This window comes from Myzus persicae, unplaced genomic scaffold (genome assembly GCF_001856785.1).
Source record: "Myzus persicae strain clone G006 unplaced genomic scaffold, MPER_G0061.0, whole genome shotgun sequence".
NCBI classification, from domain to species: domain Eukaryota; kingdom Metazoa; phylum Arthropoda; class Insecta; order Hemiptera; family Aphididae; genus Myzus; species Myzus persicae.
Genome location: NW_019103935.1, coordinates 86769 through 102140, shown reverse-complemented (window position 1 = coordinate 102140; position 15372 = coordinate 86769). Strand labels below are relative to the sequence as shown.

General features: G+C 26.8%; 2 protein-coding genes across 6 annotated transcripts in view; one reads left to right on the top strand and one right to left on the bottom strand.

Annotated features, from left to right (window-relative positions):
• Window positions 1-518: 518 nt before the first annotated feature.
• LOC111036624 lies at window positions 519-2889 on the bottom strand. 2 transcript variants are annotated; one of them, XM_022318719.1, is made up of 7 exons: window positions 2816-2863; window positions 1993-2216; window positions 1573-1930; window positions 1285-1504; window positions 977-1221; window positions 796-895; window positions 519-693 (listed from the first exon to the last, which is right to left on the bottom strand). In XM_022318719.1, exons 1-7 carry the CDS (start codon window positions 2846-2848, stop codon window positions 575-577), a joined length of 1299 nt encoding a protein of 432 aa, XP_022174411.1. In that variant the 5' UTR covers window positions 2849-2863; the 3' UTR covers window positions 519-574. The 2 variants fall into 2 exon arrangements, with proteins under 2 accessions (XP_022174411.1, XP_022174412.1); XM_022318720.1 differs by having other exon boundaries at window positions 520-693; window positions 2811-2889.
• A 152-nt stretch (window positions 2890-3041) lies between these two features.
• LOC111036623 (rhotekin-like) overlaps window positions 3042-15372 on the top strand; it is a 31755-nt gene continuing 19424 nt past the window's right edge. For 2 of the 4 annotated variants that reach the window (XM_022318718.1, XM_022318714.1), the window contains exon 1: window positions 7816-8232. In XM_022318718.1, coding sequence (XP_022174410.1) covers window positions 8134-8232 — 99 coding nt within the window. In that variant the 5' untranslated portion in view covers window positions 7816-8133. Of the gene's footprint in view, window positions 3541-7815; window positions 8233-15372 lie in introns of those variants that run through there. The other 2 variants (XM_022318717.1, XM_022318715.1) reach the window with 2 other exon arrangements.

The following is a 15372-nucleotide window of genomic DNA, read 5'->3' as shown; positions in this document are numbered from 1 at the left end:
CAGTGGTATGCGACTGATTGATAATATACTTAAGTGGTACTTGAAAAAATAAGTTTGAGAACCGCTGATTTTGTAGCATATAATTTTATTTTCTATAATATGCCAATATATATTGGAGACAAAGCATTAAATGAGGCGGCACCAGCCTCTCTTAAGCCATTAAGTCCATAACTAATAAAAACTAAATTATTGACATTGCCATAAAAAACATCTTATCAAATTTTATTTATGTTATAAGATAAAAAAAAATCATAAATTGTAATTTGTTATTAATTAAAATAATGTCAATATTACTAGTTACTAGACTAGCTGTTTCGCACTTAATAATTATATACAACACATAACATATTTTGTATAATCGTATTACACACTAAAGTAGACCCTAACTTTAAACACACCTATTTTTTCTTTTTAATTAATTTGTATCCTTTATATTGTACAAGTATTTAAATTAGGATTTTAAAATATAATAATAAACTGAAAATAGAGATTATTTGTTTATTTATATAAAACACGTACAACTGTACACTTGTAAGTTAATAATAATAATATAAAAATAACACAAGCATAGAGATTATACAAGTTTAAAAATTTCAAATAGATCATCAAATTCAACTTCACGCTGAGTTCCAATATCTTCTTCATCGTCCATTTTGAATTTTGGGTTTATTGTTAAAAATTCTTTTATTCCAGCTAATACCAATTAATAATATTATTATAAATTAAAATTTGATCACAACATGTATATATAAATAAATGATATATTTTAACAAATAATTACGACTATAAACTTACAAAGTACTTGAATATGTAATGTACATTTATAAATGTGATCTAGACGTGCAGTTATAACCGATGACAATTGGGGTTCACCACATTCATTCATGGACATAATCTATAGTGATGCATAAAACAAAATAGTGTTAAGATTATAATCAAATATATTTATAAATGTAATGTAAAAATAAAAACTTGCTTTGAATTGTAATAAATCATAAATTTGTAACTCTGTAAGGTTTGTTATTTTTATCTGAGACATGTTCTTCCAATCTACTACTAACATATCACAATTTTCACTTAAAATGCTATCATTAGACTTATTATTTTCATTTTCAATATAAGAACTATTTTGTGTAGAAGTCTTTGGGGTACACGTTTGACCACGTACAAATACTGGAACTTTATTGAATTTAATGTTAAATGGTTTTTCATTTTTCCAAGCTGAAATTGGTAAGCAGTAATAATAAATTTGAAGTAAAATAATTTTAAATAAATGTAACATACCAGATAGGCTTATATTTTTTTGTTCTTTAGAATTTAAAGCTGGAGAATCACAGCGAGAAACTTCTCTTGTTACATGAAAATTTGGTTCTTCAGAATTTATGGAAGGAGAACAACCTTCTTCTTGATTGTTTTCTCCATTATCTAATTTAAAACGCTTGTGCATTTTACTAACTTCATTTGAGGATACAATAGAAGTCTCAGATAAAGTACCCACATAATCCTGAAAAATTATTTGTTTTTTATAAGAAAAATATAAAAATAAGTTATATTATAAATTAAACAAATTACATTTTCAACAGGTTTATTTTCTACAAGTTCAACATTTTTTTTGCTTTTTTTGTGTGTCCTCTTACGAATTCTTTTCTTAGGAATTTTTAATAGTTCGGATGAAGTTGAATTTTCATTATCATTATTGGGTTCTTCATCCTCTTCACGATAAAGGGATAACGTTCCATTATCAATATAATTTGTTATTTGTTTAGTTGAAGTAAATTTGTTAATTTGCTTAATCGTTTTACGACAAGGGGACAAATCTCCATTGGTATTAGTTGGAATCATATCTAACTCTGAATTGAACTCAATAATATTTGATTCAGTTTGGATGTATTTTGGATCATCATGAATATTGCTTTTTTTAAGAATAACACTAAAAAAAAATAGTTAATATTTAGTATATTTATTGGTTATTGTTTTTAAAAGTATACTGACGATATTTCTTCATTTTCATTAATTGCATTGATATCATCTTCATCCAGAAATGGTACGTTGTCAAAACATAATTCTATATCACGAGATTCTTTTAACACCTTACATACTTTTGCTTTCAATTGTTTTATTAATGTAATGCAGGTTCTGTCTATATGAAGCCAGTAAACTGATGGATTTCTACCCGGCGTCAGTCCCAAAAGGTTTAATTTAATACGCATTTTACACTAAAATATTTCAATTATGAAAATCTAATAATTACAATTCAAAACTAATAGCAAATATTCATAAATTGAGTATGAATGAGGTCAACCTCAGAAAGTCCAATTTATAAGTTTTGAACATTAAGTTTGTTCAGTGTCACTTTTGAGAGTTGGTGGGTTGGTGACAATAAACTTAAACTGTGTAAAACGAACAAACGAAGGAAAACAATTGAATAAAAGTCAGTTTCACTGTTCAGTGTTTACATTATAAAATTTGTTTACATACGAAATATGAATAGGTACACGTAAACACGATGTCGACTTATGAGTGACGGGATGCCGAACCGATAGAAATTAGAAGTACAATTAATGTCAAATATTTTCAAATTTAAGTTTTGACAAACAGGCAACAGCAATTAACAAGTTGTTAGTAACAGCCAAATCGAACCAATGAAACAATAATGGCTAGTGGCTATTGGTTACTGAACATTGAAACACTGAATAATGATGATAATGCTTAACTAATAACTATATCCAAATAACGTTCCAATCTGTGGTTGTACTAAATTTACTACCGTCGAAATAACATGATCTAAGACCATTGGGTATACAACTTACTTAACTCTATCACGACTACAGTAGTAAATAATGTCCATGCGACCACGATGTAGATAACATTTTATCTACATCATGGATGTGACCGGGCATCGATTCGGTTTTAGATAATATACTAAAATAGCGGCGACACTGTAACAGGCACGACGGCTGTGATTGGTGTTATCACGAGTTCAAACGTTAGTTGAAATTTTCGAAAAAAATCCGTTACCATAATACCATTGTTTTCTTTCTCTACTGCAGGATACAACGTATCACGTATGTGATAAAAACAAAATATCATAATAAATATTAATAATTAATAATATTATGTTAGTTATGTTTTTAACGGATAAAACATAATTGTTATGCAACGTTGGTGTATTATGTCATATTGAAGTGTTTTTTATCTATATTTTTTTTAGTTCGAACGTTCTCGCCGTGTATTGTCATTAACTTGGTGTTTTTGTTTGATAACAAGAAGTGAAGGTTTTTATTGTCTTATTAAACTAATAACAGTTGTAGTCTGTAGGTAAGTTCGAAGTCGTAACTCTCATTTATTTCAAAATTGTGTGCCGGCGTTAAGTAATAAATCATCATGGCTCCCACGTCTAAAAACTTGAGAAAATCTTTGTCAACGAAATTCCAATTGCCAGGTAGCATGACAATTGACAAAGAAAACGCGTTCCTACATAGTGTTAGCGAATTTCATAGCAGAATTCGGCGGAGGGAATCGATACGACTCAAGTATAAGGTAAGTACGCCTACGCGTATCGAGATTAAACCTTCCATCGTGTTTGGGCAGAGCCGTATTTAAGGGCATCTAGGGGACTAAGCCACCTTTAAAAGTTACTATCAAAGCCCCTCCAAACTATTTTAGCTTATAATGTTTATATCGCCAAAAACTCCCTCAATACTTCCATAGTAACTAGTAATGCAAATCTAACTATAGGTACTAACTAATATTTTAAATTGTGTTTGTAATCCTCACAGAGAATGTCCCTTGATTTACGACCCTAAATACACCCTTGTGTGTGGGTAAAGAAAATAGAAAAATTTACGATAATAAAGTTTATATAATTTTTTGTCCGTAAGCACCTCGGTAGGCACTAAGCTGTACATAAATAGTTATTTATTATTTTCCATTCCTGATACTGATTTTATCTTTAATGTGTACCTATCTATTACTTAGTAATTAACTATATAAGATAAAGTGATGAACTTATTATAATTATCAATGCACCTAAAAACTAGATATTAATGTATATATTAGGTATAATCTAAGTCCGGATGTTGAAGACTTGCATATTTTTTTCGAACATCATGGACGGAGCTTTCCTAGCTGAAAATGTGTTTCAATAACATACGAATCTTTATTAAAACTACCTATAATTATTATTTTGCATTTTTTCGTTTTTAGGTCATTTATATGACTAAGTAATTTTTTGAAGAGAATTTTTTACTTTTTTTCAATGATTGATAAAGAAAATACCAGTTGATTCTTTGTCATTAATATATTTTTATATTGTCCAAAAATAAAAAAAAATTCAACTAATTACGTATCAACTTTTCGTATGTTTAATACATTGTAATTTTAGATGAGCTGAGCGATTAATGTATATTGATTTTACAATGATGTATGGTTTTTTTTCTGTCTCACATCACCTCTTGGGACAGTAAAAATGATTCGATTTTCTTCAACAGCATCTTTTCTGGGTGGAAAATGGTTCTAGTATAGTAGGTGATTGAGGGGGGGGAGAATAAAGGTCAAGGTTTTCAAAAATGTCTAGAAAAAAATTGTGTTATTTTAAAAAAGCTAATAATAAAGCAAATAATAATTACCCTAGATACATCATACATGCAATTTTCACTGAATGTTTATATTATATAGCAAATTCTACGCACCATAACATTTTCGAGTTTTTGCGTTTATTTTTGAGCTATTTAAATGAATAAGAAAATTTTGAGTTTCTTAACTATTGTCGATGGTAAAATTTTCGAAAAAATGGAGATGAGTATATTTAGTGAATCACCCTGTATATTATAAAAACAAAATACCGAAATTAGGCACTCACAATAAATAGACAGTATAGGTATTCGAAATAAATGCGACCAGGATTTAACTCCAATCCACCATTAGTTATTTGTTTGGGATTCGGTGAAACGTCACATCTGATAATCGCTGTATGTATAGATCTGAGGTATTCAAACTGTGCGTCGCGGCTCCCAGGGGCATCGCGGGAGTTGTCGAAGGGAGCCGCGTAGTATAATTGAAAACCAATAAATATTTTTACGAAAAATGTTTACTATTATCATTGAGGCACACCGGTTGGGAAACGTCGAATTGTCTACAACAATCATTCGCTAAATTTAGCTTTAATTTTTTTATTTATGTTATATGGTAAATAAATAATAAAAATAAATTATAAAATATATATTACATTCATATAAACATTGATTTTTTTGTCATTTATAATTTGGGAGCCGTCAACATTTTGTGAAGATTTAATGGAGCCGTGTGATGAAAAAGTTTGAATACCTCTGGTATAGATAAAAACGTTATCGCATTCATAAATAGAACGATTGACATTTGAACGAATGAAAAATATCTAAAAACTATTAGGTAGGTAAAGTAAATATTATGAAAACAATATTTTTTTGTATAATATTTTCTAATTTTCTAATTTCACTAAAAGCTCATACAATACAAAGGTGCTCTAAAAATTAATAAAATACTCTGAAAATAGAAAAGAAGTTTAATCTCTTTAAAGTACCTGTTACATGATACAAAATATGTATTTAAAATGAACTGTACTAGAGCTCCCAAAAAATAATAAACTTCGCATTGAATATGAGGCTCTAAGTTACCTATAAAAAACGTCAAATGCTTATTGAGTCACAATCACGATTAAAGATAGTACTTCTATATAGCTGTAGTCACAATTCATTTAAAAATCTACTTAAATAGTAAATACAGGGGTAAATACCCACTTAATATATTTAATAAATTAAGTTTCATAACAAATTGTAGTTTTAACTTTTAATTCGTTTAATTAAACGACAACATTGTGCCAATGTGCCATGGTATAAAATATGGATTATTTTTTTTTATTATTTGTTCTTTATAATCCGACTCAGTTTCACATTTAAAACATTTGTAACTTTCATTTTATTTTTGACAGACTAAAATACCAATTAAGAAGTTTTACGAAAAATAAGTCTGAATGTACACGCTGTGCCCCACGCCTATATAGGGTTAGGTTAAATAACGCGCATGCACGAAAGACCTGATCTAACAACAAACATTATTAAACTACATAATTAAACACATTAAACATACCTTATACGTACAATATATATATATATATGCCAATACGTTAGGTTACGTAATTTTTATTTCCAACAGAAAACCGAGATAAACTCAGTTAAGATTCTATAAATTTTTCCACATTGTATTTTATTTGCTTTTATTTTGGTATGTTTATTTGATTAATATAAAACAGATATTAAAACAATAATAAGCTTTACCTGCAAGACATTAACTATGAATTGTACGAGAAAAATATCGTTAGTTTGGAGGATAAAAGATAAAATGAAAGGTATATTTTGATAAGACGAACAGTTACTGTTTAGACTAAAAGATAGTCTGCATAGTATAATAAAAGAGGTATTATGAGACGAATAACATTTAAGAGGACATTGTTATGAGTATTTAAAAATTGTAAAATGTTTGTACAACTTAAAATACTCATAACTCTCTTTAAAATTAAAATATAATAAAAAGTCCATGAGAAGCACTCCGTAATAATCTTACCTTTAATTTTAATAAGAGGTCAAATCAATCTAATTTTTAAGCTAACTGAGCTAAACGTGATCTGCTGAGCTTGAAATTTGGTATGCTAAGCTGCTGAGCACTTGTAAGGTTACAACACATGTGGGTATAACGTCCTCTTAAGTAGAAGTCGTTACGAGTGTAAAATTGTCAATTGAGAATTTTTGATATGGGAAAATAAAAATAAAGACATAATGGTATATAGGAACCTATATTATCATATTATACTATTACTACTTTGGATTAAATATTTTAAAGAACTGCGTTTTTACCTTTTTTGATTTATATATTATAAGAAAATAGAAATAGGAAATTTATGTTACTATAAAGTATGGTCTAGGACCTAGGTCAAAATTAATGGTTCAAATAATTTAATAATCTAATAGAAAATCCATAGTATTATTTGTTTACATGGACACAAAGGTAAAGCATAAATTACATTTTTATTTTACAACTATCATTGACCGAAGCCCAATGAAACAAGAAATAGGAAATATTTAAGAAGTAAACAATATGATTAATTGAAATAAAAAAATAAAAATACAGTTTATAAACTCAAAAAGAAAAATTGGGGTCCTCATTTAAAAAACAGAAGTTTGTACCTATATCGCGGGACACTCTTTAAGTTGTACACAAAATATTAAGAATATGAAAATATGGCCTATTAGTAAGTATATATTTAAAAATTCCGAAAACCAGATTTTGAATAACTCTAATATTGAAGAAAATAGGTAGTGAGCAGCAATGAGCATGCTTGGTGAATCACCCTGTATAGTTAGTTTAGTTAGGATAAAGAATTGCTAATAATTCCTAATGTTAAACCGTCTTTTTCATCATGGTTAGTTTTCTGTGTACTTCACAGACTTTTACCCAACATTTTCGTTTAAGTGTTGTACTCTTATTCGTAAAATTTAATAAAATAATATAAAAAATTAGTCTGTCTCAAAGTTTTGATTTTTTTTTTTATATGGTTATTTCAATTTTCAAAAATGTATAGTATAGTGATATAAATTGTTGGGAGTACGTGATAATTTTTCTCTTTTTGAATCACGCTAGTAGTCATGGAAGCACGTTTCCCTCCTTTTATGAGGACTCCACTATATATTGATGTGCTATGCACCGGTGATTGGTCGTATAGTAACAATATTACCCGTTGTATTATAGACGTCGTGTTGTGCTGAAATCGACAGGCAGCTCGAGTAAACGTCTTTTCGTTCAGTTTGTATTTTACGGCTCACGTGCTGAGGTTATTCTTAGCAGACGATGTTCTTCAACGATTAATTCTTATTTATGACAACAGGTGTCTTACAATATTATTTTCATATACAATTTTTTTTGAAGCAATTATGTCTTTAATTTCAATCTATGAGTAGATATTTTTTAATTTTCTTTCATAATTTTAGTGATTTTGCTTTAATTTTTGACCGATTCTTCTCAAACTTTAATACATAGTACATACCTTTTATACTCGTAACAATTTTGGTGTTCGTTAATGCCATTTATTTTGAGCTTAGAATGTACCGTATACGGTTGTACATAGTGCCCGAAAACTCAGATACTTGCCAAAGCATGCACAGTGTCAAGAACTCCACTCAAACTAAGAATATGCACAAGGTATTTATTTTTATTAATGTCTTTATTTCTAAACATGTTTAATATTATACAACTAACAGTTGAATGTTTTTAAACATTTTAAGACTTAAATTATTCACTATTGTAAAAACAAAAAAAATTGTTGAAACAATTACAATTAGTGAATAAAAAAGAAAAAATATATTATTTAATACGAAAGTAGAAATAAACGTTGCAAATCAAATATGGGTATATACGCATAGACCGGGAAAATAGATTTTTAATTTCGTATTGTTTTTATTATTAATACATAAGTGTAAGCTTAAAGTACTTATTTGAACTTAATCAAATATGAATATAATTTAAAAAATAAGCTGAAATTATACATTAAGAAATTTTCACTCTGCGTTACATTATTATTACAGATTTACCCTTTCAACGTTAATTTTAGTTTTAAATAGTCAGTCTGGCAGTCTTAAGTATTTATTATAATTGTATACTTGAGCATGTTATAAATTTCAAAACATATTTCTGGTATGCATATTGGAATGTTTAAAAATCGTATGAAATTATTTAAAAAAAAAAAATAATAGATACATTTATAAAATAATGTTATTTGTTTTATTATTTAATATTTTTAATTCACGTTTATATATGTGTATTAAGTAAACTATTGGGTATATAACCATTATTTTGCAAATTAAAATAAAACACAAGTAAGTACCTATACCGGTATGGATTTTTATTTTTTCATTGGTATATTAATTTTTTTCACAATGTATATGTACAATAAATAGTAGTGTTGACACAATTTAATTTGATAAGACCCTATTAATATATTATATCCACTAAATTTGAATAGGTACCAAAAGTCGGTTTGTGGGCTTGTGGCATAAAGCGTCACGCTTTAACATAAGTTTTTCAATAATCATAAATTATTTATAATATATTTACTACGGATTTTACGAGAAAAATATCTTATGATTGAAGGAGAAAAGAAAAAACGAAAGGTTTATTTTGAACAGAGAAAATCTTAAAATGAATACCTAGACAAAATGATAAACCTATAAAGTAATAAAAGAGGTTATGAGATGAAAAACATTTAGGTGGACGTCATAACGAGTGTGATATTGAGAATTGATAATATAGGTAAATAAACACAATGAAATACCAATATAGTAGACGATTGTACTAAAAATGAAAATATTCGTAGGAAAATTAAATCTGGTGTTTATAAAATCAAGGAAAGTATTTAATACAACGATAATGGTATTACGTTAAAAGAAGGATAAGGTAACATATGAATCTAAATTGACTTATTCTACAGCTGAGTTTGACTTGGAGAAGGTAAAGATCTGAAAAATTAATTTTTATGGGATATTGTATATTTTTCTGTTTGTACAACATCATAATGCATTATAAGTAGTGGCCCATCTTGCAATGCAATGAGTAGAAATAGTAAAAAAAAAAAGAAATAGTAATTTTTTTATAATTATGCATTTGGCTGGAGTCCGTTTTCTCTGTATCCGTGCATCTTCAGTATTATCATATAATAGATGTATTTTGAAGACGTTGGTGGGTAGCAAAGATCGTGCGCCATCAACCTTTCACGGCCAATCGGTCATTTTAAACAATTGAATTATTATATTGTATTGTACTTCAATAGATATATCTTTCAAACGGGACTATGCCTACTCAGTCAGTAAGTTAATATTATCATAATATTATTAATATTTTAAATATTTTAAATATAGTCGTATTGTTCTATACCAGGAAAGAATATCGACCTCACTTTAGATCAATTATTTTACTTGATTCGTATGAAATATTATAATAATGTGCTGGTTCTGTTTCTTGTAACGTGTATAAACTATTGTCAATACAAAAAAAATGACTAAGTTTTAGTTTGAAATCACTGTTAAAACATTTCATACTAATTTTTATAAAGTATTTTATAGACATATACGTTTTACATATTTTACGGTACCTATTTATTATTTTGCGTTTGGTCTATTTTTGCACTTTTGTTTTTTAGAAAAATAATTTTTATAGGTAGTTATACTAAGATTTTATTTATATTGGGGAATCTATTTAATTTGTGTTACGTTTCTTAAAGTATAATATATTGTTATTTATTATTGTGTAAATAACTATATCTTATATTAATTCCTAATATTCCTATATTATGGATTCTTAGGTTGTTAATTTGTTATTATAATCTATTTTTTTTTAAGGTATCTTATATTTATTTTTTTTACGGATATTGTGAAAGGTAATGAGTTAACTATCGTCATTCGTCATGCAGAAGTAGATTAGGAGTGCTAAATTTTATTTTTATTATTTAGGTACGCCGATTCATTGATCATTTGGCATAAATAACAACTGTTTTGTAAATCTAACAGGAAAATAATATTTTAACTATGATATCCGTGTGTTTAATTGAATATTATGAGTGGAATGCTGAAATCACGTCGTTGTGTAATGGTATGAGACAAGTGGTAGTCCACTAGTCTATACTATTCTACATGGTACCTTTAATATTATAACACAACCGCCTATGGGATAAATCGCACAATATTCCATGACAAATCACTTTTATTTACTGAGATGTATTTAATATATGAGTAAGAATGAGAGCGTGTAAAAATTGAATTTTTGAAATCTAAATGGCTGTTTGATCTACATGTTTTATTTCATAGCTTATATTAATTCGTATATACTATAATAATATTGTCCTCGCAGTCTTGCAGACTAATGTGTTTTTAATACACGGTTTAATTTTATTTAGGGGTTTTTCTCTAGCCATTATCTATTTTTTGAATTGAAGTATTGTATATTTTTGGCTATAGGTATGGGTTAGGCTAGATTAATTCTTTTAAATCGAAAGAAACCAGCTGTAAATCACTCTGTTTTATTATGTTTCAATTTTATTTGATCTTTAATTTTGATAAGCACTTAAATAACTTATCGAAAATCGATAATGCACATTTTATAGGTAAAATATATTTTATTCTTAGCGTTATTCTTATAACTGCATTGTGGTGAAAAATTATTATATTTTTTAAATAGGTACCCATACTTAACAATAACTTTATTTTTACAAGAATGTTTTTAAGAACGCATTTAACTTAGATTTAAACAATTCAACAGTAACATTATTACTATCCTGTTTATGCCTGTAGAAGTTATAACTATTTATCTATAGACAGGAATAAAACTAATTTTGTAAGAAATGTCCTTGTGTATAGGTTTCATCTAGTGTGAACGACACGTGTGCGTTTTCTCTTTTCCGAACTGAGTTTTCATCTTCAATTTCTGTTATGTATTAAATAATAACGACCCATACAAGCAATAATAGCAAAATACGTGTGTGACAATCTCGTTAAAGTCCACTGACCGATTGTGATGGGAAAAAAATTGTTTTACCATAATATGTGTAGTTATTAATAATTATAAAACAAAGTTTGAGACCTCTATACTTTATAAAGATATCTTATCATTTAATTTGTTTATTTTATAAAAAATAAAATAGTTTGCGTGAGTACAATTATTACTTAAACTGTAAATATATTGTATTATTAAGTATTTAAATAATAATATTTTATGTTACGTTTATGTAAATCTGCACCTTGTTTATAACTATGCCAGTTTGTTATAAATGTAAGATTTTAATTTAGGCATATGTAAAAATTATCGAATATGTAAAGTGTTAACTATTAAAATGCTTACTACCTACAATAAAAAACTTGGAATAGAAAATAATCATATAAAAAGACCTAACATAAAATTTTAGCAGCTAAGACTATTTTTTTGTAAATTTGTGGTGGTATAGATTATTGTTTATACATTGATATTGACCGATGATCTGTATGTTTATCATGACTCTGGTTGTTATAGATTGCGATTGTTATTTGTGTTGGATAATTATTCCATTATTCGATAATGAATACCTATAGGCTGTAATTATTAATTGATTATTAAAATTAAAAAAAAATATTTGTTTATTTTTCTTGAATCAATACCATTCTAGATAATAATTCAATTAATCAATAATTTATCACAAAAAAAGCCATATATTATTTTATGTGTATTGTCATGCAATCTATAATATTAAATTTGTATTTTATTAATACACGTTAGAATCATTAGGTATACATAATAGATAAAATAATACGTAATTGATTATTTTATTATTGACTATGTGATCAAAAAAAAATATTGTTATTCATTTTGAATGTCATATCTGTTTGTAATCTGATTAGAAGACCTATAATGTATACACTGATATTTGTGAAATGTTTTTTTTCATTGTAATTTTCTACTTGGCTTCTTAATTTTAAAATTGTACATCATTAAATAAACTGATAATATTCCCTAAATATATGTTAATTATTAAAAAAAAAATAATGATTCTCATTATAATTAGGTAATGCATTATTTTATTTGACATGTTACATCAAGTATTCTTATATTATAGCCTATAGGTACTATATTGGTATAATGTATATTATTATAAATAATATTAGATTTATTTTATAGTTATTGTCATAAGTACGAAAATACTTATTTTAAAATTATATGTTTACTTGAATGTTTAATTATAGCCTAGGTATAGGCAATTTAAACTTTAAACTATTAACATAAGCACATACATGATATACACACATTTTGCATAATTCAATAATTTGTTTATTTTAATTTTATTATTATGTTTTAAATGAATTGTTAAATTGACAATAAATATGCTCTTACACAATCGTTTTAAAATAAATAGGTTTAATTTATTTATTTTCCTCCCCTACTGCTTTTATATACTTCAATATTTGCTTCCGGCTTTTGTATGACTATTGTATTTATTTTTCCGTTCTGAATTCACCAAATGTATAGTATTTACACATGATATTTCGGTTCTTTACAATTATTAATAACTCTTTAACTGAGTTTACACTACACCGTGTCGTGTTTCGTAAAACTAATACACAGGTAGGTAGATATAATAAAATGTTGGGAATACCTTACGAATACATTCAACATACCCTAACTATCCTGGGTAGGTAAGAACTCGGCTTTATTCAATTTATATTCTAGGAGCTAGTACTTGATTATGAAATAGTAATTTTTTAATTTTTAACCTTTTAGATTTTTTAATTAAGAAAAAATCATGTATATTTTGTCAGCTCCGTCAAATCAGCGTCCAACAACCCTACAAGTTCTCAAGGGGACATACTTTAGTGTATATTACTCCAGCATCTGGAATTAAAGATTGGAATTATGAACTATCCTGTAAATTACAAAAAAAGTTATTGTGGTAACATTTCGTTTCAAAGTGGTTACATTATCTTGTGAAATGTTGATAAAAATATTCAGAAAATGAGGTGCTAGAGTGACGGAGTTGTATAATATGTAGTTAAAATTAATTTATTAACTGTATAATATTCTAGAACACATATTTGTTGCTTCACTTAGGATCTTAAACGTAATAAAATATAACAAATATTTAGTAAATACTCCATTATAAATGAATACAATTGATGTTGTATACTCGTTATACAAATTATATTTGTAAAATTAACATAATTTAATACAATTACGTAATTATTTGTTTTAATATTTAGTGTTTGGGATTAATAGTTTAGGATTCACATAATGGTAAATTCTTAAATTATACAGGTAAGAGATGTGTGAATTGAATCTGCTTCGCACGATTCTTAAGAAAGCGTAATAATTGATTTAACTCCGAATTATAATATCTTTATAGGTAATATTTTACTAAAAATTATAATATTGTAATATCTATAGGTACTCTTTTGAATTACACGTTTTACTTTTTGTCGTAAAGACTATTGTTAAAGAATTCAATTTTCTATCTGGTTCATCCATTTACAATTTTTGTATTGGCCATTTTTAATAATAATGTTTGTAACTCCATTAATAACAAATATAAATTTAAGATACTCAATATACTAGGTAGTGCTTTATGTTCTGATAGATTTATATATGTTTTTATTTTTTTCAGTTAAATTAGGTGTGTTAACCTAAACCTAATAATGAAACATTGCAACCGCTACCACCCACCCGCTATTAAATATTATGAAAACAATACTGACGCGACTGGCGCCTGCACTGTCGAGGTTATCTTATTATTATACATCCGTAAAATATCACATAGGTACCTATATTAATTTCTAAATTTGTGTGTATAAACGCAAGATAAATACATACCAATTCGATGATTTATCAATTAAAATTGAACTTAATATTAACGATATTGTTTTCCATATAAGATAACAATATAATATAATTAACAAAGTACGAACTGAACTAAAGAAATTACATTTTTATTTACTATAACATGTAAGTCGTTACGAAAACTTGATTTTATAAGAGATTGCAGTCTCTATCCATTACCAAACAAATACATTTCGGTCTTTTATAATTACAGATCACTCAACTCAAACAAGTTTTATGTTTTGATAAAGCGTTTCAAATATTTATATATAGGTAGGTATATATATAAAATACTAGCTATTATATTTTACAGGCCGTTATTACAGCTTATCATGTAGGCCAAAAATGATGAATTTTTAGACAATAATGATACAGAAAAATAGTTCATATTATTATTATGATTGATGGCAATTTAGAAGTACATATTTTTGGTCCGTGGCTACAAAACTGGATTATAAAAAGCACGTCTATTGGTGCATATATTGAGTTAATTCTAAGGCAAGTCATTTTCGATTATTATAATGTAGTTAATTAATGCTAAATTTTTGTATTTAAAAATAATCTTCTAAAATAATATTTAAACCCTAAAATTAGTATTCAACTCTCAATAAAATAAATAAGATTAATATTTTTTTGTTATTAATTATAATATTTCGAAATAAAATGTAGATGTTTATGTATAGTGTGATTTGTCTATAGGCATGTGCTCGCCCTCATTTTCTTGAATCATGCATTTATTCAAATTCTGATTTTCGGAATTTGTTATTATAATATACTTTTTTTTCCTGTTTAACCGACAGTAGAGGAGACTGTCTAAACAATACTACTACTCTGCCATCGTTTATTGGCTAGTAAATTTAAATACACAGAATATATAATATACTTTAATCTACTTATTGATACAATAATATCATCTTTTCAATTACTTAGATATACCATTTAAGGAATGTCCTG